Source organism: Pezoporus flaviventris, unplaced genomic scaffold (assembly GCF_033815535.1).
Source record: "Pezoporus flaviventris isolate CSIRO_AGI_PZ_B2104156 unplaced genomic scaffold, CSIRO_AGI_Pfla_v1 ptg000001l, whole genome shotgun sequence".
NCBI classification, from domain to species: Eukaryota; Metazoa; Chordata; class Aves; order Psittaciformes; family Psittacidae; genus Pezoporus; species Pezoporus flaviventris.
In genome coordinates, this window is record NW_026892549.1 from 5,141,542 (window position 1) to 5,166,511 (window position 24,970).

Below are 24,970 nucleotides of genomic sequence, written 5' to 3' on the forward strand. Positions count from 1 at the left end.
ATGTGATTGTGCTGTTTTTTCAGGTTCTTGCCGGGATGAATGTTTATTCTGCAGAATTTGAAAGGATAAAGGAAGAATACAATGTCCGGGGATATCCTACAATCTGCTATTTTGAGTCAGTTATGGTTTGCTACTACTTTAGAATTCATACACTCAACTATAATTGCACATTCTTATCTTCCAGGGCAAGGACTAAACCTTATTTTGTTGTTTTAACAGGAAAGGAAAGTTCCTGTTCCACTTCGAGAACTATGGTGCTACTGCAGCAGATATAGCAGAGTGGCTAAAAAAGTAAGGCATTGAACTTCATGCACTCCACCTTTTATGTACTTTTCATTATTTACAGAATGTAATGGTTTAGGAGCCCATCTCTCCCTCGTTCCCTCTGCTCAGAAGAGCAAACAAAACTGCCCCGCTGAGATTGGCTAAACTGGTACAGAGACATTGCCTAATGTTTGTTTTTTAGCATGCATACCTTGCATTTCACAATTGCATTTCTTCTGTAATAGGGGACTCTGGACCAAAATAAATGCAGATACACAGATCTCAGCTTCATCTAAAATGCCAGCTTAAATTTCCAGTGATCTTGAGTGTCTGAACTTGATAACCTGCAAAAGATCTGACTCTTGTTTTATTAAAAATGTGTATACTAAGTATGCAGTTCTCATTGGTTCTTAGCTGGAGCCTTTAAAGTGTCTTGCAGAGACAAACCACAGATCAAGACACCCTGGATTGCTAGTCATTTTTACCATGTCTCTGTTGCCTGTCATGACATGAAGTGGTGTTGAAAGCATCTTGTTCCACCTAAAGAGAGTATTTGCAGTCATAAATATTTTGGGGGCTGAATGATCTTATGGGGTTGGCAGTCGAGAGAGAGAAACAAAAAGTGTGTGCATGTATAGCTGTTCTTAAACTGGTGCAAATCAGCATAATGACAATGAAGCTGACAGAGCACCTGGAGAGAGCTAAGGTAGTCTGGTGGTGGAGAAGTACTGTTAGCAGTTAGCCCTGGCTCTTGGGCATTATCATCTTTGTAACCCTCCTTTGTTTGCCGCAGCCACGGAAATAATCTTGCTAGTAACTAATAAAAGGAAACAAATGCATGGAAAGGACAGTTACAAACTGTTGTCATAATGTGGCTTAGCAAAATTGGCTCTGAATAAATGTGTTTTACTGTACCAGTGGGGCTATGCTGTGGTCATACATATGGTTGCAGGTCGTGCAAGGTCTTCAGCAGTGGTAGGCTAGGTGCTTCAGGACTGGGAAACAGTGAGTGAAGCTGCATCAGTGTTCCTGTTAGCATCAGGAGATACAAGCACTGCAGGCAAGTACTGCCCAGTGGATCAAAGAGGAGGAATTTAGCTGTAGTCTTTAAGGCTTATTTAGTCCATTAAGCCTTCAGATATGGATTAATCAAGATGGTAACTCGAGCAGTGCTGCGATGATGATCAGCCCTTGGAGCAAGGATATGACTTCATCACCTGAACTTTATTATGCTTTTCAGTTTTGCAAGGATGTGATTATCTCTTGGCTACCATATGTGAAACATTAGATGTTTGGGGTGGGTTTTTTCCCCTCTTGTCTGCCCACATAATATCCTGATAATCCCTGTAACATGCAGTGCCTTTGTATCAGTGCTGTGACAGCAAGTGAGCACAGCTACTGGAGGCAAAGCAGAACAGCTGCAAGCTCTTTCCAATGATAATCTCTGCTAATAAGCCACTGTGGGCTTTGGTTGATATTTCAGTAGTCCAGAGCTAAAGACAGCTGTTTGTCTTCACTTAGTGTTTGTGCATGGTTATTAGTTTCCCAAAAGATGATCTAAGCAGTAGCCTTCTTGGCCCTGTTTTTTATAATGAATAGAACTTTTAAGAAAACCATGTTGAGAAATTATGCATACTTGAATTTTGCCAGTAATTTATGTTGCAATTAAAACCATATATGGGGGTAAATGTGCTACGTGCATAATACTATGTTACTCTGAGGAATCTACAGTACAAGTAGTCAAATGGTGTGGCAAGGGCTTTAGGGAAGTCAGAGTGTAATTAGATAGTTGTATTGGGGATAGGCTATATTTCAGAACAGTATAATATTAAAATTGTTTTAGGAAGTGACTCTGATGCAGGGCATTGCTCTGCAGAACAGGGGCATGGCAGTGCCAGAGTGTACATGGTGAGGTAAGCCAGTGCCTTTTTATACTCTGCATGCATGTGCTGTCATCATAGATTCTAGAAAGAGAATCCAGCAGACATTGAGCCTTACTAAATGATCTATTTTTTGTGGATACTAGATACACACTGCAGAAAAGTAGTTGTTTTCCCTCTCCCCCTTATCTGTTTTTTCTCCTTTAAATCTTACTGGTGAAGTGCTGAAAGTGTTTTTTTTTTTTTAGGGGAGGACATGATATAACTTAATAAAGGTTAGAATTATTTAAATTATTGAATGGATGTTTTTCATGATGTTCTCAGAACAAGAGCTGCTAGTGTGGAGGGCTCCAACACCTTTTCTTTTGCTACTTGCTGAATGTGCTTCTTACGCTGAAGTGTGCTAATGCATCAGCCTTACAGGTACTTAATCTCTCTTATCTTCCTAATAGGCACTGGCTATTATTTTACAGAGTTTCAGATGTTTTCATGAGTGATAGAGGGAAACAGCCTAACTCCAGAGCAGCATTAACATGAGAAATGCTATCTTGTACATATCTCAATTCTTTTTTTCTTTCTTCTTAAAAAATCTGATACACAGCTGTATCAATCTGCATGGTAGGCAAGCCAGACAGCTTCTTGCTGCCTTCAGTTAGCTGCTGAGTTTGTCTTATCTTACAGACTTCTCTCAGGCCCTTCCTTAGGACCAGCTACTCAGTTAAATCAAGAACTTGTTCTCTGTTCTTAATTGAATTAGCTCTTGATAACTCTTCCAGTCTTCTGTCATCCTGGTTTTGGTCTTTAGGCATTGGGTGTGCCTTGTCTCAGTTTCGAATGATGGTTTAGATTTTGCTTGTTGCTGCATCCAGGCCTTGAGGTGCTTCTTATCAACTCTTGTGCAGGCTTAATAGCATGCATAGCATTGTAAATTGGGCCATTTGAATAAATATCCTGTGCCGTGCTTTATTGATTCCTTACTGAAATAGGTCATGCCAGTGTTCCAGTGTTCTTCAAGTGCTTTGTAGCCACTGTGTCCATTTTCATCATGCTCTGCCTACTCAACTCAACTCCCCTTCCAGATTCATTAAATGTCATGGTGTTTTCTGGAAAGCCTTCACTCTGCCAGCATATCTGCAGGTTATTGCTCTCTTATAAGCTTGGCAACAAGCAAATTGATAATCTGCTGATCCTTTAGAAAATAAACTCTTGCGGATGGGGACTTGCCTCTTTTTCTTTCTCAGCTGCTTGGCTGAGTGCAGCTCTGATCTTCACTTTGATGTTTGTTTCTTGGTTCATTTATCAGCAGCGGAGGTGTTCATCATAGTTTTGCATGGATTGCTTAATATTCTTGGATCATACCCATTGCTTACATCAACAGAATTTGCTATCTGAATCTGTATATCTCTCTACTGCTTTTTTTGTCAAAGTAGGCTTTCAGCCTAGAAACGAGCAAGGCAGGATAAATGAGTTATCATCCATTTGTCATTCTTTGTTCCAGGCAGCTAACACAATAATACATTTTACACAAAAATAGTAAATGTACTTTCACCAGAGATGGGGTCACATCCAGATCTGTACTTTGCCAAAGAATTTAGAGAATTTTGGGAGGGTATTTGGAACTCATTTTATCCTTGCCAGTTGTAGTAATAGCTTCAAAGTCTGTCTCCAAATGTTTGCGTGTTTGGGTGTCCTTTACATGAACACTGCTTTAATAAATAAATGTCAGTTAGCATAGTTTAGTTCATGTCTGCCGAATTCTCTTTTTAATATACATTAATAAAAGCCAAGAGCAATTGTTTAGTGGGATGATGAGCACTGAACTGGCTCACAGGAGCTTAGATTCAGTTTCCGGATTTGCCACCATGTCTTTGAGCAGTCTCTCTGGCTCTAATCCATCGAAGATTGTTAAACTCATGTATAATCATAATGGAATTGGTAGAACATGTCACTTTTAGGTTAAGCATGCGTTTCAGTGGCTTTGCAGAATTAGGCCTACAAGCCTACTGCAGAGTGAGGGTATAATGATGCTTCCCCAGGTCACAGGGTTGTTTTAGGGTAAAACCATATACTCCTGGGCAAACAGTCTGTGTAGCTAGCTCATGGTCCCAGCACTGCAATTCCTTCTTTTCCCTGTTAGCTATAATCATGCTGTCTGTATTAAGGGTGACTGGTTAGATTGGCTGTTTCTGCTCACTACTTTTTTCTGTCACTGGCCATGATTCCTGTGAGCTACAAGGTGAGAAAGGGAGCATCCTGCTGAGGAGGGTGAAATAGTAACAGAAAATGCATTTGATTTCTATAATGTAATAACCAGGCAGTCTGGTTATCAGCTCGCTCCATCCCTTCCATTGCTGATCTGTCCTCTTGAGCTTCTTGTGGAATATTTTTATTCCTCTGGTTTTATCTGCATTTCAGCGCTTATGAGTACTGGGTGAGTAAAATTATGGAAGCTGTTCAGTAGGGTTAGTGGGTCATACATATCTGGACGTCTGACTTGCCAAAATGATTGCTTAGCACCAGAGCTGTTTTTAAGCTGTGTCTGTTTTTCTTGTAGCCCACAGGCACCTCAGCCACAGGCACCAGAGACTCCCTGGGCAGATGAAGAAAATGTAGTTTATCACCTGACTGATGAGGACTTCGACAAGTTTATAAAAGATCATTCATCTGTGCTAGTGATGTTCCATGCACCATGTGAGTTTGTTTTCTGCACCCTGAGTCAAATCCTTGCTAAAAAATCCAGTAATGATTTTCTGAGGTTTCACAGAACTCAAAGTCCAGGCTTCTTTTGTTTGTGATGATTGTTAAATACACAAAGCATGAAATGTTTGTGAAGTTGCTGACTTCAAGTTTAGGACAGAGATGTGCTGCTGGAAGTGATGCTTTGTAAGCTGAGTCAAAACGTAACTGAAGGATGTAATGATGCTTAAATAGTCTGAGGACTCATAATTTTACAGCATGATTTCCCATTTTCAGCTTGTCTTCTATGTTGTCTGCTTTCAAACCAGAGCTCTGATTGATTGAGCAACTCGATAACTGTGAGTGCCTGAGTCCTTGTTCATGGCTGCTGATGTGTCATTTTGAGTATTTTTCTCTCTTCTGCTGCATTTTGGTCTCTGGCAATGTAAGAAGGGGTGATAGAGGGGTGGTTGTCATTGCATATTGTGCTGAACTATGCCAAAACTGGGTCTAAGTTCAGAAAGTCCCCAGGGCTTTTGAAAACTAGTGCAGAGCTGAGCTGGTAGTGATGCTACTTACGGTTGGCTGAGAATGCATTGGACTGATTATTTTTATGACTTGCAATTTTAGTTTGAGCAATGAAATGGCAATGGGTTGCTTTCAGAAAGCTGTTCCAGCTATGCTGTCCTCCTGTACACTGTTGCATGGAAGAGTGTGCTTTGTCCACTTAGGGTGGAACTTGTTCCAGCTACGTAGCTGGCTCTACCTATTCTTTTTGTCTGTGATAGAAGGTTCAGGTTCAGATCTGCTATGCTGAGTGATACACAGCTTCTGTCTCCCCTTGCTGCTGCGTTGGCAGTTGCACTTGGGTGAGATGTTCGTTTTCATGGGCATAGATTTGAAGGCTATGGCTCTGGAGGCAGACTGTGTGCTCACAGCTGAACAACGAAGGGTCATGGCACAGAGGCTGAAATCCTGCTTCCTTTTATGCTGATAGGAGCTAGCTCCAAAATTCCCATTTTTTTTTTTTTTTTTCCTGGGTCAGCTCATAAGACTCATTTGAAAAACACACCATAATGAATTTGCTTTGCCTGATGAAATGTCTAGGGATTTGATCCGCTGAAGCACGTGACTTGACTGCTGTGTTGTCACTGTGTTCTCTGGATTATTTACACTAATGAAAGTGGGACTGGAGATTAATGCCTGGTCTGAAAACCAAAGCACAAGTAGCAGAACTGATGAAGCTTGGTTTGCTCAGGAATTATCCTTCGTTACCCAAATCCTTCCTTCCCTAGATTTCCATGCACCCCAGTGTGCAAGTGACAGCATGGGCTGCTGCTCCTCAGGAGCTGTATGCTTGCTGGTTTGGCTGAACAACTGCTGCCAACAAGAAATGTAACTGCTGAATTTCCCTTTTTTTCCCCTCTCTGTGCACAGTGGCCTGGGATGTGTTCTCTGTCTACCCCCAGATTTCAAGGTTTTACAGAGGTTTAGTTGCATTGAAAAGCTTTGCCATTTTCGGGGTTTGTGAACAGGCAATGGAGTCCAGTCATGTATTTGGGAGGAGGAAGAGGGGGAAGAAATCGACAGTTGGCCTTGCAAATGTTATTTCTTTCGGAAGTCAGATTAAAGATAGATGAATACACACAGCTACAATCAGATTTTGTAGTAAATTTAAGTCAGTTATAGATCTGAACAGTGCTTTCTTTAGTTTGGGGTTTTTATAAATATTTTCTAAAACGCAAATAATACAGTTTTAGGGGTAGTTATACTGCATGACCTGTTTGGAGAGGAGGAGCACTTCCAGGTAGGTATGTTTTGTATTAAGGGGCATTCTGTGCTATGGTACAGCAGTACTTTGGCAAATGCTTTAAAAGTAAATCAAATGCCTGAATCAGGCTGTTGCAATCTCCTGATAACATGTTCCACTGCTCAGAATTGGGATAAAGAATGTTCCTTGGCAGAGCAATTCAACTTTAAATGCAACTTGAATATTTGGGGCATTTTATTTACATTCAGGTGGTAGTGGTATGCCTGTGCAGAATCCAGCTTTTACATGTGTAAAAAGATCTGTGTTTGTAAGAATTCTCTCTGGGCATCGTCAGCAGAGAGTGTATGGCTTGCAAACTAATTAGCGACAGACAACTGTACTAAACAATTATCTCCATGATTAAAAGATTTTCTCTTAGCACTTCTTAAACGTGCTAATGGAATCACCTTATGAATATTAGGACATAAATTACTCCAGTAAAACAGGTGGTAAAAATAGAGGACATCTTACTTGTTTTAGCCTTGGTACCTTAGGATGAGAAAGTTTGGTTTTTTTCATAAAAATTATGTATTAATAAAAAAATGTTGACACAGATGTACAGAATAGGCCCAGAACGTAGGATATACGTCTGTGTAACTAAGAATAAGCAAGGGATTTTCAATGCTGGCCTGGAATTAGCAACTACTTAAAACCCTGTGTCACCATGCAGCATACATGTGACTTGGAGTTTTTCTAGGATAATATCAGTTTTGTGTTTGTGAGAAGTTCTTTTACTAGGGGGAGAATTATTTCAATGATTCTTTAATTGCACAGTCAGATGGCCAGTGCACTAATAGCATGTAGTATTAAAAGATGTGTGGGGAATTGGAAGCTTTTATTCCCCTCCAGCACCCCCCAATCTCCGACTGCTGAAGGTGCAGCTGAAACAAACTCATCCCTTGTAAATGGCTGTGAACTGCAGAATTAGGCACTGTGATGGATGTGACCAGTTGGATCTCCATGCCTGTGGCTACTAATGATCAGCCCTGGGGACCACCCTATAATTATTTACTATCAGTAGCACTTACTAGCCCAATTAATATCATGGCATTTTGGGTTAAGAGCAGCCTAGCATAACTAGGCTCAACTAGAGCAAGTACATGGGATTTAAACGCATCGAGGAGGTCTGCAGCATGCAACTTGAACCTCTTGCTATAAGAGATGCCAGACCTTTTCTGCAGTAATTTAGCACAACTGTTGAAGAGAGGATGTGCTGCTACTGCTGGCCCTGAGAAATGTGGGTAAGTGTGAGTGGGCAGGAGGTGTTCATCCTGCTTTCATTTTGTAGGTCAGTAGGGACACAAAGCAGGATTTTTAACCTTCTGAAACTCCTTTGAAAAGCCCTTAAGAGGATGTTCAATAAACCTGAATATTTAGCATAGGTAAACAACAACCCAACCAGCCAGCAGTCTGAAGGCACTCTACCTCCCCAGCCATCTGTGATGGGTGTGCAGTGTTGTGTTCCTTACCAAGCATTTTGCTGAAATGTCATAGTTGCTGGTGGCAAGAATAGTGTTATCCTGGATATATCCAGACTGGAGTCTTGCAGACATCCAAAGTGTTTATTCTGTGTGTTGCTGTTGAACTCAAATACTTTAGTTATGAACTAAGATCTTCTGCATTACACAGAAGAACAAATAAATGTTCCTTTCCCAGAAAAGACTTGGAGTTTTTGCTTGGATTAATCACATTTGCTAACATGAACAAGCACAGTTATGTTAGCGGGCCTATTTCTGAGTCTGTAACAGGAATTGTATTGCACCAACTAAAGCTAATTCTGTACCATAATGTAAATGCACCTTTGCTGCTTATGATAGTCTTCTGTTAGCAATGAGAATGGAGACTGTTGTGCATGTATGTGGTGCTTGATATCTGTGCCTACAGCTGATTAATTTATTTAGTTGCCCAAGATAACAGCTGGGTTCTGAATGTCTCTAAATATGGGTTATGCTGCCAGTCAAGTGTTGTTAAATGCTTTAGTGACATGGGGACTTGCTGGGATTGAAAATGCTCCTGAGTCACTTGAGCAGAAGAAAGTCCTGTTTGTGTTTTTGGTTTCCCCACCAAACTGCTGAGTGTAATGCAATTTTAGAAATAATTACGTCTAAAATATTTGCCAAATTAGTGCAGGTCACAGCATTTCTGACTTGGATCTTGTCAAAGGAATCAAAACCCCACAAACTTATCTTTCTACATCTTTGCAGCATTTTTCTCCAAAGCACATCTCAGAGTCTTGCACAAAATAAACCTAACCAGATTGCTGATAAGTCAATTCAAATGCTACTGAAGTGTTTGAAGTCTAGGATTGAAATTAAATTCAGAAATGGGTTCTAAAAGTGTCTGCTTTTCATGCACAGGAGTTACTTTTCATTATGTTCTGTTAACAAAAATGATATTGCTAACGTTTTAAAGTGTACCTGTTCTTGCAGCCTCATGCACGATAGTGCCCTGGTGCCACCAGGAGCTGTAGCCTCCTCGTGTATGTTCAGCAAGCACAGTTCTAAGTAGTCTCTGATTAGTGGTGGTCGTCAGTCACCTCAGTTGGTTGCTTGGGTTGCTTTTTCCCTCTGTCGTACCCTATCCGCCATAGCAAAGTCTGTGGTCTAGTACTGATGCCAGAGGTAACTGGGGGAAAAGGCGCTTTGGCTATCCTGTTAGTGTGAGCATGCATTTGCTTTTTAAAGGGTTAAACTAGTCAAGTGTTTTTCCTGCAGCACTTCTTCCTTGTACCTGATCTGTAGTTCACATTAAACCTGTTTTTCTCCCAGTCCTCTTCATAGGACTCTTCAGAGACTATGTAAGCTGCAATTGTAGGACTTCAGGTTAGAAAGTAGTACCTTTAGTGAGATCCTGGCCTTCCTCTCTTCAAAGGGAGGGATGGCTGGGAAAATGTGGCCTCTTTTCTTTTTTTCTTTTTTTTTCTTTTTTTCCCTTTCACTCCTTAATTTATTCTTGGAAACTGCTTTGGAAAGGCAGCCATGACACAGCTTTTCTCCTTCCCTCCTTCCCCCCCCCCTCCCAGAAATGAGCACAAAAATCAATCTGGAGACAATAAAATGCACTATAGTTTTGATGTTGTTGAAATGTCCATGAAATTCCTTTCCTGCCCTAAGATATTTTCTCTCCGTTTATAAATCAACCTGATAAATTACGCTGTTGGTGCTTTCCAAAGCCAGCTATTCAGCTGTGCAGGTTTTTAATTGCATAGGGAGCTGTTTTATCAATTTAGCTTTGAAAAACATCTTTTCACACCCTTCACTCTTTTCGTCCTCCCTCTGCTGTGTTAAAACCCAAGGTTTTAAGCCACTTTGTGGACTCATTAAGAATGCCAATCAATTAGCCCAGTACAAGATGAAGGCCTCCAGCTTCTAACCAAGCAGCAGACTTGGATCTCTCCCTCCCAGTGCACCATCATTGGTTTCAGTGGGCTTGTTTTTGTTATTGCTGCATGTGGTGAGATTAGAACGTAGGAATCCATTGCTTGCTGTCAGTATAAAGTAAAGCAAACCCAAAATGTGCACACAGAATCAAATCTGTTTTTTTCAAACTGTGTTTTACAATGATAAATAAATAAGTCTCCCCTTCAGACCCCCACTGGTTCCTTATGAAAGCTCCTTATGAAAGCAAGCTACCATTGCAGTGAGCACTAATTGGTATGTCTGCTGGCAGCCTCAACAGAAAGGCCAGAAGTTGAAAAGGCTGAGGAATTAATTTACTGTGCAGCCTGAAAAAATAGCCTTTCTAGCACAGGTCAGCAGCAGCCCAACACTGGCAGCCTGTGATAAATAAATAAATAAATGAAAACTTAAGTTTTTGCATTCTAATTCATGATTCAGTCAAGGGTACTTTTCTTCAAAATGTAAACCAGCACGAGTGGAGGTTAGAGGTTTGTGAGTTATCCAAACCACAAGCGACACCAAATGTGGAATGGATGGAGATAGCCCTTAATTTTTGTTTGTCCCTGTCATAGCTGACATCGATGATTTCTAAAATAAAATGTTGGCTATGTTCGGTGGCTACATAGACAGCTTTTGGCACCTGCTTCAGATGTACTTCCTCTAGGATAAAGACACATGGTAGGTAGCTGGGAAGCTGTTAGACCCGTGCTAGGAGCCCCCTTAATTGATATCATCTGGCAGCAGCTTTTCATTCTGCTTATCTCTATTAATGGTATCAGTTTAGTTTTGAAGAAAAGTACTGTTTCATCACCAAAGGTCTGCCTTTGGGCCTCTGCCTTAGCACCAGCCAAATCAGGTGTTTTAAAGAAAAGCTGTACATCTGCCTGGTGTCCTTGCTGAGGTAGCTTCCCAGGAGGAGCATCAGCAGCTTTTGGTATTCTTCCACATCTGCACTCTGCTGTTGCTTCCAGTTGTATAATGTTGATCAGTCCTTGGTCAAAGATGTGTGTGAGAATAGCTTATTGAACAGCAGAAGCTGAAAAGAGGAGCCATGTTTTCAAAATGCACTTTAGCACAGGGAGCTGGAAGCCAGAACTTTGGCAGGATGTAGCCCTCAGTCAAGGGTTTGCTTTAGAGTTTCCTGAAAGGCCTTTATGAGGTTTGACAATTCAGCCTCATGAATGAACTCTGCTTTTGAAATGGGACTTTCTGGGCAGTGCTTTAGAAACAATTGTGCTTGCCATTCAGTGGTGTGAAGGAGAAAAAGGCAAACAGTTCTGTGCACCTTGGCTGCAGTCTGAAAGGATTACTGGAATTTTGTAGTGTGTTGGGCAGGTCATGTATTTGTGTATTTGGAAGCTTGGCAGATGCTATATCCATGTGATGTAGCCGTGTGTGCTAATCCATGAGGTGATTGTTTCATTGTTTCATCTATTGTTTCATTTGAGGGAAAGGATAGTTGTTTAGACCCTGTCCTGCAGGGGAAAAAGGGTACCTGGGCAAGAGTTAGCAGAGCTCACTCACAGAGCTCTAGGTTAGATTCAAAGTGTGAGGGGGTTGTAGCTGGGTTTGAACTAGTTCTAGTATGAATGAAGACCAGAAGGCCTCCCACCTTCAAGGGTGCCACTAGTGTGCTCAGCTCGCTCCCCGAAATGCCTGTACACCAATGCACGCAGCATGGGGAATAAACAGGAGGAGTTAGAAGTCTGTGTGTGGTCTAAAGGTTATGATCTGGTGGCAATTACAGAGACATGGTGGGACAGCTCACATGACTGGAATGTGGTTATGGATGGCTATGTCCTTTTTAGGAAAGATAGATCAGCAAAGCAAGGTGGTGGAGTTGCTCTTTATGTGAAAGAGCGACTAGAATGTATTGAGTTCTGTCCAGGGATAGATGAGGAGCAAGTGGAAAGTCTGTGGGTGCGAATTAAGGGACAGGCTGGTATGGGTGGCACAGCTGTGGGGGTCTATTACAGACCTCCTGATCAGGACGAAGGAGTTGATGAGGCTTTCTACAGGCAATTGAAAGCAGCTTCACGACTACATGCCTTGGTCCTTATGGGGGATTTTAACTACCCCGATATTTGCTGGAAGACTTACACAGCCAGTCTCTCACAGTCTAGGAGGTTCCTCCAGTGCATTGATGATAACTTCTTAATGCAAATGGTGGACAAACCAACTAGGAGAGGAGCGCTGCTGGATCTAGTACTCACCAACAAGGAGGGTCTGGTTGAAGCAGTGATGGTCAATGGCAGCCTGGGCTGCAGTGACCATGAGATGGCGGAGTTTAGGATCCTGTGTGGGAGGAATAGAATACCTAGCAAGGCCACATTTCTGGATTTCCAAAGGGCCAACTTTGGCCTCTTCAATCAATTGCTAAGGGAAGTATCATGGCAAAGGGTACTAGGTGGTAAAGGGGCTCAAGATAGTTGGTCAGCATTCAAGGACCACTTCTTCCAAGCTCAGGATCAGAGTGTCCCAATGGGTAGGACGTCAAGTAGGGGAGCCAGGAGACCAGCATGGTTAAACAAGGAATTGCTGGGCAAACTCATACAGAAAAAGAGAATCTATGGATTATGGAAGGAGGGGCTGGCCACTTGGGAGGAATATAGGACAGTTGTTAGAGAATGTAGGGAGGCAATTAGGACAGCTAAGGCCTCCTTGGAACTTAATCTGGCAAGTCGGGTTAAGGACAATAGAAGGGGCTTCTTCAAATACATAGCGGATAAAACTAACACAAGAGGCAATATAGGCCCACTGCTGAACAAGGTGGGTGCCCTGGAGACAGAGGATATAAAGAAGGCAGAGGTGTTGAATGCCTTCTTTGCCTCTGTCTTTACTCCTGCAGACTCGCCCTGGGGGACCCAGATTCCTATAGTCCCGGAAGGAGTCAGGATAAAGGAGGAGTTTGCTTTGATGGATGAGGATTGGGTTAGGGATCAGTTAAGTAATCTGGACATCTATAAATCGATGGGTCTGGATGGAATACACCAGTGGGTGCTGGCAGAGGTCATTGCTGGGCCACTCTCCTCATCTTTGGTAAGTCGTGGGAAACAGGAGAGGTGCCTGAGGCTGGAGGATGGCAAATTCACACCAGTCTATAAGAAGGGCAAGAAGGAGGACCCGGGTAATTATAGACCGGTCAGCCTTACCTCCATCCCTGGAAAGGTGATGGAACAACTTATTCTTGACACCATCTCTAGACATATCAAAGATGAGGGTGTCATTAAGAGCAGCCAACATGGTTTTACCAAGGGGAAGTCATGTTTGACCAACCGTATAGCCTTCTATGAGGAAGTAACTAGGTGGATGGATGATGGTAGAGCCGTAGATGTGGTTTTTCCTGACTTTACCAGTACAGGTTGGGGGTTGACCTGCTGGACAGTAGTGAAGGGGAAAGGGACCTGGGGGTCTTGGTGGATAGGAGGATGACCATGAGCCAGCAATGTGCCCCTGTGGCCAAGAAGGCCAATGGCATCCTAGGGTGCATTAGAAAGGGTGTGGTTAGTAGGTCAAGAGAGGTTCTCCTCCCCCTCTACTCTGCCTTGGTGAGGCCGCATCTGGAATATTGTGTCCAGTTCTGGGCCCCACAGTTCAAGAAGGACAGGGAATTGCTTGAAAGAGTCCAGCGCAGAGCCACAAAGATGATTAAGGGAATGGAACATCTCCCTTATGAGGAGAGACTGAGGGAGCTGGGTCTCTTTAGCTTGGAGAAGAGGAGATTGAGGGGTGACCTCATCAATGTTTACAAATATGTAAAGGGTGAGTGTCAGGATGATGGAGCTAGGTTTTTTTCAGTGATGTCCAGTGATAGGACAAGGGGCAATGGGTGTAAACTGGAGCATAGGAGGTTCCATGTGAACATCAGGAAAAATTTCTTGACTGTGAGAGTGACAGAGCACTGGAACAGGTTGCCCAGGGGGGTTGTGGAGTCTCCTACGTTGGAGATATTCAAGGCCTGCCTGGACAAGTTCCTGTGTGATGTACTCTAGGTTACCCTGCTCTTGCAGGGGAGGTTGGACTAGATGATCTTTTGAGGTCCCTTCCAACCCTTGGGATTCTGTGATTCTGTGATACACATGGAGACATGCATGTGTGAAGCTGCTTGCTGTGGGCTTGATCCTGTTCCTGTCAGACCCTGCAAAAATGTTCTTGCTCTCAGAGTAATTAGAGGGTTTGAATGAAGCAGACTTCCTGGACTGTTATGTGGGTTGTAGGTAGTATTGAGCTCTGCGTTTCTTGGTGAAGTAGTGCAGGTATCAGGATGGGTTGTTACAATGCCCTGGTCACTGAAAGATTGAATTGTTGTGCAAGCGCACTCGGATGATGAATGTTGCTGTTTAAGAGTCTGGACAGGTAGGTGAAGAGAAGAAATCTTCAGTTTCAGCATTGTTCCTGGCTTTTTATATCCCTTAGGTTAGGTGCCTTACTTTAATATTGCTTTAGTGCATTTTTAATGGAATGTATAATAAAATACTTCCCTGGACATGTGTAAATTGCGCCAACTTTTTGTTTCTTGTATGTATGTACTTTTTAGCTGTATGTCACTGGCAGGCTACTAGAACAGATCTATTCTTCACATAAATCAGTTAGAAACAGGTAAACTTTTTAGGCTCCTGAATCTGCTTCCACTGAAGTGAGCAAGTTCTGACTGTTGATATCAGTGGGAGGGCGACTGGGACAACTCAGACTAGGTTCATCAATATTTAAAAGCATGTAAGTCTACAACAGGGTGTTGCTTAATATTACATATATTTGCATATCATCAGAAATATCAGGGACTGTAAGCAGTACAGTACAGTGACCTGCCAGTGCAATGATCTGCTTAATTAATTACAGCAATGGTTTCAGTGGAGATTTAATCACACATTAAAACAGGAGGAGCTCTTGAAAATGCAGCAAACCGGGAAAATGGAAGACCCTCACACGGATTTTTCCTTTAATGACAATCCCACTTACATTTCTTGAGGGTTTAAAAATAAAAAAATAGTAGGTTTTTTTTTAGTGGTACTTAATATAAATAGGAACATTGAGAATGTAAAAATCCTAATAACTAGCTTGTGCAGTAAAACTTAATTGGATACCTAATGAAAAAGGTGAAGACAGTAATGACTGAGTCCATTGTCTCTTTTATGTTGGTCTTTTGATTCTAGAACACACAGTTCATATAAGATTATTGTCTTTTTGAAGCACTTTGTGAAACAGATTGTGCTCTTTGAGCAGGGTAAAGTCATAAAAAAGGATGATCCAGTGATAAAAGTGATAGCCTTGGCCTGGAGGTGTAAAAGTTTAGTTCCTTGCCTTGCTTTGATTTAAACAGTAGTGACCCAAGTTGCTAAATATTTGTCTTTGTTTCCAGTCTGTGGAGATAACATTTCACTTTGCATAGGAGTTTTATCTAGCAAGCCTCTTCCAGACTGCAAGATGCTCCAGTATTGCAAGAATTGGGGTACAGAAGACATATGAACATGGCAAAGACTGGGTTAACACAATGAAAGTAGCATTCTACCTTCGGCATTTCCTGGCTTGTGGCAGACAGGTTTTTGGTCCCCAAGTTTAGGAAACCCCATCTGCCACTGGATGAGCACAGAGCTCAGACAAGATTATCACATTTATAGATATTGACTTGCAGCCTGCACCAGGACTTGAAGCGGGGAGCCTTGCCTTGCTCTTGTCCAGCTTTGTAACAGAGAGTGGCAAACCCAGACTTCTGCAGTGTTCATGGCTACTTTGCCTTCAGGCTGCTTCTCGACTTGCTCTGTACCGTGGTGCTGTTCTGGGGACTCAGCGTGTACTCCGGATAACTTACTTGCTAGCAGCTGTGGGTATTGAGAGCAACATACAGGACAGTAGTAAAGCAGGAAAGAAAGGAGCTGAACTGTAACTACTTGGGTTTTGTGAAATTTGTGGGATTTGTTAAAAATGCATCGCTGTGTGCTTACCTCCAATAGGGAGCAGTTAGCTTCTCTATTAAAGAAGACATTTGTGAAGGCTGTTCCAACCAGGAAAAAAAAATCTTTCCATGAATGTGTGGCAGGTGGTGTGAAGGGAACATCAGTTTCTTTGGGGATTTGCCTGCCTCATTTCTCACATTACTGTTGCCTTCCCTCTCCTCTAACAAGTCCTTACTGACTAAACAGACTATTGCAATGCATTAGCTACCGCTGCTGTGGGGGAAAGGGGCAGCTGAGAGGTGGCAGCTGAAGGGAGATGTACCCCATTCTCCCCTTCTCTCGGTCTGTTGTAGATTATTTAGCTATTCATAGTGGTCTTTTGAAGGACTTCTGAAATTTTAGCTGTGAAAGTCCACATTTGAGAGTGGCAATTGAGTGATTGTCCTGCAAGCTTGACCCTAGTGTATGTATAAACCCTTAATGCTCTTGTGGTTATGGGAGTGAAGCATAATTTATTTTTATAAGTTTACTTCACTTGTCTCTAATGATAGGTTAACAGTAGGAATTAGCTGTAAGAATTAATGCACCAGGTTTATTTCTTCTGAAATTAAGTTTCTTGCCTGGATAAGCTTAATATGCAGTGCAGGGCTCTCACTTGGAAAATGCTTTACAGTATCTCTGCTACTTGAATCATTACCAACAGAGTTTTCGTTATCAAGTTTATCTTCTTAAATATGCCTTCATTTTTTTATTATCCTGTAGAAGGTAGAGGACTTACTTAAAGGGCAAATAATGGACAGAGAAACTTACAGTGAAAGATTGCTTGCCTCCCTGTCTGCTCCTTGTGCCCTTTCAGATGGTGACTTTGCAAGTGATTGCTGTCTTTCAGAGTTACTAATAAATGAATCCATTGCTTTGATACTGAGGTATTGTGCTGATGATGGAGGTGTCTTCTGGGGTCCCGACTGCTTGTGATGGGTGAGCATCCCATCAAACTTCTAAGTGGCTGAATGCATCTCAGCTGCTAACCACTTCTGCTCTGATTTTGGACAAAAAGCTTGTGTTCTGTGTAGTATCCTTGCTGATACCTTTATAGGTATCTTCACAGTAATAGCCAATGTCACCATTGCTTCCAACACCCTTGCCCCATGAACTCAAGTGCTTTGCAATGTGCCGTTCTTAGGAAGATCTCTTTGCATAGCATCCATTTTTCTGATGTTTTGTACAGATTGCATCCTAGGAAATAATTTTCTTGCTATGCTGTTTTCCTGAGCTGAACATTCAAAGCTATCTTATCTAACCTCTGTTCTCTGTTTTTTTTATTGCTAAATCCAAAGTATATAGTCTAAAGTCTTCCAAAGGGGTAAGAGTGTGAGTGAAAGCCGTGCAACTCCTATTCCTTTCCCAAGGCAAAATTATGTTGATCATGTGGCAATGGAGGGGGTTGAGGGGAGAGAGAAGAGATCTTTTTGGATGTGGAATAATTATGGTTTAATTGAGAAGGAAACCTTCTGGAGGTACTTTTCATAAACTCTCAACAATTTCACCTTAAGGCAGTCATGCTGTTGTCTCTCTCACATTTCAATAGGGGAAGATTAATTTTAACACCTACTCAGGGCCCTGCTCCTCTAATCTGGTGTAGGAAGTGTAATTCATATCTCCTGATGCCAGCTGATCCACCTTTCTTCACTTTTTTCCCCACCCAAAAGGGATAGTAGGAGGCACCATCATCTCCAGCACTGATTTCTGCCAGTCACACCGTATAGTTTTGACCAAGAGGGTATATACATGCAGCATAATCTGCAGTAGTTGGAAGCTGAAGCTAGATTTGGAATGGAAATAAGGAACCATGTGATTTTTGTTGTTAGTTTCTTTTGAATAAAGAGGTGGCTAGCTTAAAGATCATTCCTAGATGCATGCTGCAGTCTCTGCCGTTGCAGATGGGGGTATATTTTTCAAAGTCTAATTTCAGGAGCCTGGCTCAGCCAGGGATCCCTGTGAGGTTAAAAGCAGAGAGAGCACCCTGAGGGCAAGATAGAGCAAAAATAACTCTCTCTGCTTATCTCTGGCATCCCTGGGAGGTAGCAGCCTGTGACTGAGGTTAGCCTTCGAGAATATTCACCCTTTCCCCTGAGCCTTTACATCAAAAGAAGATATGCTTCAGCGTGACCAGAAATGAAGGCAAAACCACGTGTTACGCAATTCTTCAAAGCTATTGTCTTAAATCCTGTGCAGGCAGCCAGCAGGACCTGCTCTGGGTTTCTTCCCCTGTGTGCTGAGCCTTCGCCTGCTGAGGTCTGTTGCTGGTTCAGGGTATCCCTTCTGCTGGAGCTGGCATGAATGCAGACAGGGTTCCCAGAGGATATGTTTGGTTAAGCTATCTTCTCAGTTTGATCTGATTTATGTAATGCAGTGATCTGACTATCTTTTAAAAAAAAAAAAATCTGAACTTGTACTGTAACTATAACATAAATCTGTTATAAATCTTCTGCTGAGCAGTTTCAGTGATGCTGGGGGGAAAACAGCTATGCCAGTGTGGGAAACACGATTAACAACTGGATTTCAGATGCTTTCACCTCTACAGCCAAGGTTATCAGGTAGGGGTGCGAGGCTTGGCTTGCTCAGTGTGCATCCTCATGTACCAGGCAGGTGTCAGGTAGTTCATGTGATGTTGGCCTGCTCCTGTGGCCTGATCAGGAATTTGTTGGTTTCTGAATCATTTGGTAGTGACCTATACTGTGCTATTCTGTTATTCTCAGTACCACAAGGCTTTCCCCAGAGACATCTGTGTCTGCCATGTGTGCTTTGCAGCACATGCACGAGGTGCTCCCAAGAGAGACGGTGGCTGGTGCGGGGTCACTACTGCCTCAGCAAGTGATACGGACAGGAGAAGGGGTGACCGATTTGTAGTCATTTCATGCCTTGACTTCCCACTGAGGAGCTGGTGGAAGCAGGCAGGGGCTTTCTTCTGTGTGCACAAGCTGGGATTGGATTTGCACAGATCACTGCGTGCGCAGATTGACTGCACTGTGAGTTTGTGGTAATGCCAATGAGGTGGTGATAATGGCAGGGACGAGGTGCTGTACTGCTCTCTTGTCACTTGGATGATCTGAGCAGCCCACACAGCTGAGGCGTTAGGCTGCAACCGCATAAATGTAGCATGACTGCAACAATCCAAACTGCTGAAGAATTTTCCTTCTAGTTCCTCAGTCTTTTCTATGATGACCTTTCACAGACTTTGTCCTTGGTGAAGCCACAAAGCTGTTTGCTTGCCACTGATCCCTAAGCAATGTCAGACTTGCTCAGATCAAACCTGCCTTTAAAAGTACAGTAGTGAGGTGTGGGGTCTGAATTTGTGTACATGTGGGCACATTTATAGCGGTTGAAAATCTGAATTCAGTATCATGTTAAGGAGGTTGAAGCTGCTCCTCCTGATCTTACAAGAAAGCATCAAGCCTTGAAACATCTTTGTCTTTAAGTATCTGGAATTTTACCTGGATGGACAGTGCTGCTTGTGAGAAGGAGATGGATGGTTTTGTGGGAGGAAGTACCCAGAAGGAAAAGAATGAATAACATTTCTTGAGCTCCTGATCCTTCATAAGGTGATTATTTCTTCAAAAAGCAGAAATCTGGGTATCAGGGAATGACCTGATAGCTATGACCTTTATGACTGTGAAGTGAACATGCAGCCAACACACTTGCAAATTCATACCTGTGATTATGGGGAGAAACATCTGCTTTTGTCATTCTTCCTTCATGCAAAATTTGCGATTTCCCATCAGATGTCTGCAATGCAGATGGCTAAATTATACAAGGGGATCTGCAGCTGTTGTAGTCTGTGCTCTCCTACACCGCTGAAAGAACTGTAAGCTGCCTTGTGTCAAACCTTAGAGTTACTCTTTTACATGATGGGTTTGAAGTCTTTGCGTATTAGACTTCCATGGCAGAAGAGGATACATTTGCGTACTCGCATGCATGATGAGGGATGAGACCTGTGTGTACCCTTGCTCCAGCTCCAAGGATTGTGTCTCCCTTCCGTGTACATACTCCTTTTTTTTTTTATATGCAGATATATGTTAGAACTTAACAACGGGGCACGCGTAAGGACTGGCTATTCTGCTGTGTTAAGAGGTCACTGCTCCTCTGGGATTAGGAATGGAGAAAGTAAAGGCGTATTCCCAGGTGTTAAATATTTAGAGAGCAAAGGTGCATCTGAACTTTTTGAGAGTTTTTTATTTGCCTTTTCTTGAAGTTGTCTGTAAATGTTCTGAGTGTAGTCTGAGCTGCCAGTTGCAGCTGCTGAAAGCAGGGCATGCTTTGTGCTCCAAATTTGTTTTCTCATCAGGCTAATGGAGATATTTTTGGTACACTGCTGTAGGTGGATGTAGGGATGGCATGATACAGAAAATACTGGTACATGATAATAGTACTGAAACAGAATGTCAATGGCAGAAATGTAATGATTCTTTAAAATCTTTATTTGCAATGTAATTTATCTCGAGGGTTCTCCATGTCAGAAATCCCTTGTCCACAAGTGCCTGGGTGTTGGCTTTTATCTCTTGCTTGTCATGTACACTTCAGATCCTCAATGTTGTCTTGAAATGAGCAGACATGACCAAAAGCACCGTGTTTATTTATATTGCTGTTAATAACCTGAAAGATGCAAACAGTGAATGACAGTGAGGAAGAGATTTATGTTCTGGGGACAGCACTTAGCATATACAGGAGCTTAGCTAGAGCTGCTTGTCTGGTTTTCTGCTTGTATTCTGCGGGCGAAACTTGGTTTTAAGAGTAGAAAGGTTTGCATTGAAAATGTTTGGAGCAACTGTGCTTTGTATTGTGAGCCTTTGCTATGGTGCCGAGCATAGATATTTACTTGTAAAAAAAAGTTGTTTGGTACATTTGTTAACCTTCTCTTTCTGCTCTCCCTTGCATGTTAGAATTGCTCTGTCTGTGCTTGGCCTTTGCCTCTGCACTTGCATATGGTCACACTCTGAGAACGGTGAACTACTAAGCAAGCGTTGTCCTCTGCCCTGTGGTGTATATTCTAGAGGGGAGTGACTTGTCTGCACTGGGGTGATGTGGAGACCTTTGATTACCATGGTTCTTGGGGTGCAGCTGAGTTAAGCTGTGAGACAGCAACTGCACTGACAGAAGGAGCTGTTTATCTGCCTGGCTGTGCAGTGCAAATGAGAAGATTGATTATAAATAAACTGTGAAAACAGAATACTTGCTTCATTTAGACATCTGTTTTAAAAATGGTTAGCAAGGGCCTGTCTTGTGCCAGATGTTATAGCACTGATTTTTCAAAGTTTTGACTTTTTTCTGGTCTTGTAACACTCCTTTCTATCTATTCTGTGTGCTGTTATCCATTCGAGCCTTGGCTCTTGCAGTTTGGGGCTTCTTTTGTGCAAGAGGAGCAAGGTAAGTCATTGAGAGGTCAAAGAAGTTGACCAGTTCAGAGCTGTTCAGCAAAGCCATGCATTGAACCCCAGCTGGTTTCTGCTGCTAGATGGAGGGTAACTGTGACTTGCACCTCCAGGGGAGCTACTTGTCTTGTGCGAGAAAAGACCAAGACTCCTGGAGTTCTCTTCTGTAGACACCTGTAAGTCCCTTGATGCTTCCACCTGCCATCACACAAAGAGGCTCAGAGGATGTCAGTGCTTGGAGTAGGCTGCAGGGCATCCTTGAGTTGACGCCGACCTTTCTCTTCTCACCTGGGATTGAACAAGTCACTTCACTTGCTTACTCTTCTGGTTTTAATGTCAGCGTACACTTGACATGACAGTGCATCTTCTAAGAGCCCATCTATCACAGGTGCTCACTAAAGACCTGCAGGCTCCCTTCCACTCTCCCAGAAGACCATATGCAGTACATTTGATCATCTGGGCTAAGGGCCTGTAAGGTTATTGGTATTTTCCCATTCATTTTATGAACAGAAAATGTCTAAAACTAGAGGAGCTCAGCACAGAGAGATACAGCTGCTGCTGCATGAGCTAATGTAACAGTCAAAGGAGAGGCAGTGACCTTGGAATTCATTTAAATGACTTTTTCATTGGTCTTGAGAGTCTAATGGCAATCCTCACAGGATTATTGAAAGGTAGGATAAATAATCATAGGAGAGATGAATTGGTTTGCAGTGTGTACGTCTGACTTCTAATTCATATCTCTCCTTTTCTGCAGTGGTAGGTAGAAGCAGGCTGTAGCATGCAATAGCAGAATTATTATAAAGATGGGCAGAGAAGAAGCTTCATTTAGAGTGGGAGAAGCTCTTAAGATTTGTTGTCCCTTTTTCAGATTCAGTTTAATGTGGTGGCTTTTTTTCCAGGCTGGCATATTGTGCTGTCCTCTGTCAGGGGTAGAACAAGCATTGCATAATAAAGATTTGAGGGCTTCACTTTGCATTTAAGTGCCTTTAAAGAGCTGATCCTAGTTCCTCTTTATTTTAAGCATGAGTGAGTTGGCTTTGTGGGGCAGTTGGTAGTGCTGTGTCTGTGTGGTGTTCATAAAAGAACCCAGAAGAGTCACATTTCGCAGTCTGGATGTCTTTCTCCAGAATATTACTTACATGAATTTCAGAGGCTTTGGATTATTTTTTATTTCCTGCACAAAGTATGCCTAACTTGTTTGATTTATGTTGGGCTTTTTTCTTTTCCCCTCTGCATAGTTTTGTGAAAACTCAGCTTGTTTGATGCTGTTGGCTGGTCAGATCTAGTATTAATGATTGTGGAATACAGTGTAGATTGTGTGGATACTCTATCTAGACTGCAGTATGAAGCTTGCTCTGGCTGTGTAAAGCCCACAGGGTGAAGCCACCCCTTCAGAAAATAACTTTTTGTACAAATTTGAGCTAGCTAATTCAGAGGTTTCCCAGGTATCCAGGTATCTGAACTGGGGACTCGAAATACCCTTTGTTTAGAACTGAGGAATAGCATGAAATGAATGTGAATAAAGTTCCCTGCTCCTAAAGAAGAAATAAATCAACTCAAGCAGATGTCAAAGGGAACTGTCAGCCCCTTCCACAAAGCCATATGCCTGTAAGTTTTCTGTGGGTGGCAAATAAATCATTTTGCCAGCCTCTTTTGTGCTCTTAACCAAGACAAACAGTGTTGAGAAAGTAGCTCTTTCTCAGCCTTTTCCAGTTTCTTCCTGAATTCACCTCTGAAGCTGTTGGATCCGGTTCTCAGCTTGGTGGCATGTGCTCTCACCACCATGTAAAACCAAAGCAAAGCTTCCTTTTCTAGCCGAGATCCTCTTGTTCTTCTGTGCCTACCATGTTAAAGCATTGGGGTTTTGCTCAGAAGGAGGACACGAGGCTTTTTAATACTGTGGTTGCTATCCTCAACATAAAAAGGACATGGAACTGTTGGAACAAGTCCAGAGGAGGGCCACGAGGATGATCAGGGGACTGGAGCACCTCCTGTATGAAGACAGGCTGAGAAAGTTGGGGCTGTTCAGCCTGGAGAAGAGAAGGCTGCGTGGAGACCTCATAGCAGCCTTCCAGTATCTGAAGGGGGCTATAAGGATGCTGGGGAGGGACTCTTGCTAGGGACTGTAGTGATAGAACAAGGGGTAATGGGTTAAAACTTCAACAGGGGAAGTTTAGATTGGCTATAAGAAGGAAATTCTTTCCTGTTAGGGTGGTGAGGCACTGGAATAGGTTGCCCAGGGAGGTTGTGAATGCTCCATCCCTGGCAGTGTTCAAGGCCAGGTTGGACGAGGCCTTGGGTGATAGGATTTAGCGTAAGGTGTCCCTGCCCATGGCAGGGGTGTTGAAACTAGATGATCTTAAGGTCCTTTCCAACCCTAACGATTCTATGATTCTATGACTAAATGCTGTGAACCTTAGCTGGTGTTGGAACTGGAGTTTGGTCTGCAATCAACCATTTGGGTATTTGCTGTAATTCTCAGGTGGGATTTGCAGTCTTTATTCAAACATATCCACCCTGTAGATAAACATGCCCTGAAAGTGTTTCGTGGTGTGCTGTTGTGCTTGGAGCTCTGCTGAAGTCCCTGTTTGCTGTGGTGAAGTTACACCTGGATGTCTTACAGCTTCTTGGCTGCAAATACTCTTTGACTTGTGCTGTATAAACCATGGTTGTCTGGTTCAGTTCAGGCTTAGGTTTGCATCTGCTGGCTTCAGCAGTCATCCCATTAGAGGAATCAAAGCAGCACTAAGAATCACAGTCCTTGGTTTATTTTCTTTTGGACAGTGTTGCAAAAATAGCCCCAGCCCTGTTACCCAAACGCCTCAGAAATGGCTTTTGCTGAAGCTGCAGTGAAACAGACTTCTAGCTGTATTTTCGGGTATGACTTTCGAAAGCTCAGCAAAGCCTGGGCTTTCAAGTGCCCCTTCCAACAATAGCAGCTGAAGAAAGAAAAGCTGGCTGCTGCTGCAAACAAGAGGAAAAAGGACAGCAGGGGATTGCACTGGATTACATTTCACTGGGGCAGGGGAGTGCAGCATGTCTGGGTCATGCCATGCACCTTATAACACCTCTGCACATCTCTGGTCTGCTCACAGGAACCATCCCTCACCCTGGCCACGTGCCAGTCTCAGCCGCTCCATCCCTTTGCGCTGACCCTTCAGGTCCTTAGGGGGCAATAGTGGGGGGGGAGGAAGGGGCTGTCCAGGAGGCCCAGCGTCACACTGGAGGTGCTGAAATGTAACTTCACATTGCAGCAGGAACCTCACCTGGTTCTGGAAGTTCAGCTTGCCTGGAAGCAATTGCACCAGCTGAAAGCAGTTTATTTTGCAGCCAAATAATTTATTTCAAATCTGCTTTTCTCGCTCATGCATGCATGTTACTTTATTGTAATGTCAACACTTAGCACTGAAGTAATGGCAGATCTCTGGAGAACTTCACACAAGCAAGAAAGCACCATTACCTTGGTTTTACAGGCTCTGCTTGTGTTGAGAGCCTATGTGGTGGTGTAATTACACTGATGTGATTAAATCAGTGCAAATCCTTGCTAGAGGGACATGCTGCACCACTGTAAAGCAGGGCTTATTATCAGTGCAGTTTAATTCAAATTATATTACTCGAT

General features: G+C 42.8%; 1 protein-coding gene across 2 annotated transcripts in view; it reads left to right on the forward strand.

The window, feature by feature from the left end:
* Window positions 1–24,970, forward strand: part of PDIA5 (protein disulfide isomerase family A member 5) — a 94,345-nt gene that overhangs the window by 35,374 nt on the left and 34,001 nt on the right. For both annotated transcript variants that reach the window (XR_009746333.1, XM_061469850.1), the window contains exons 9-11: window positions 24–115; window positions 220–291; window positions 4,699–4,835. Coding sequence is in view for 1 of the 2 variants with exons in the window: in XM_061469850.1 (XP_061325834.1) it covers window positions 24–115; window positions 220–291; window positions 4,699–4,835 (301 nt within the window). In the remaining variant the exon portion in view is untranslated. The remainder of the gene's footprint in view (window positions 1–23; window positions 116–219; window positions 292–4,698; window positions 4,836–24,970) is intronic.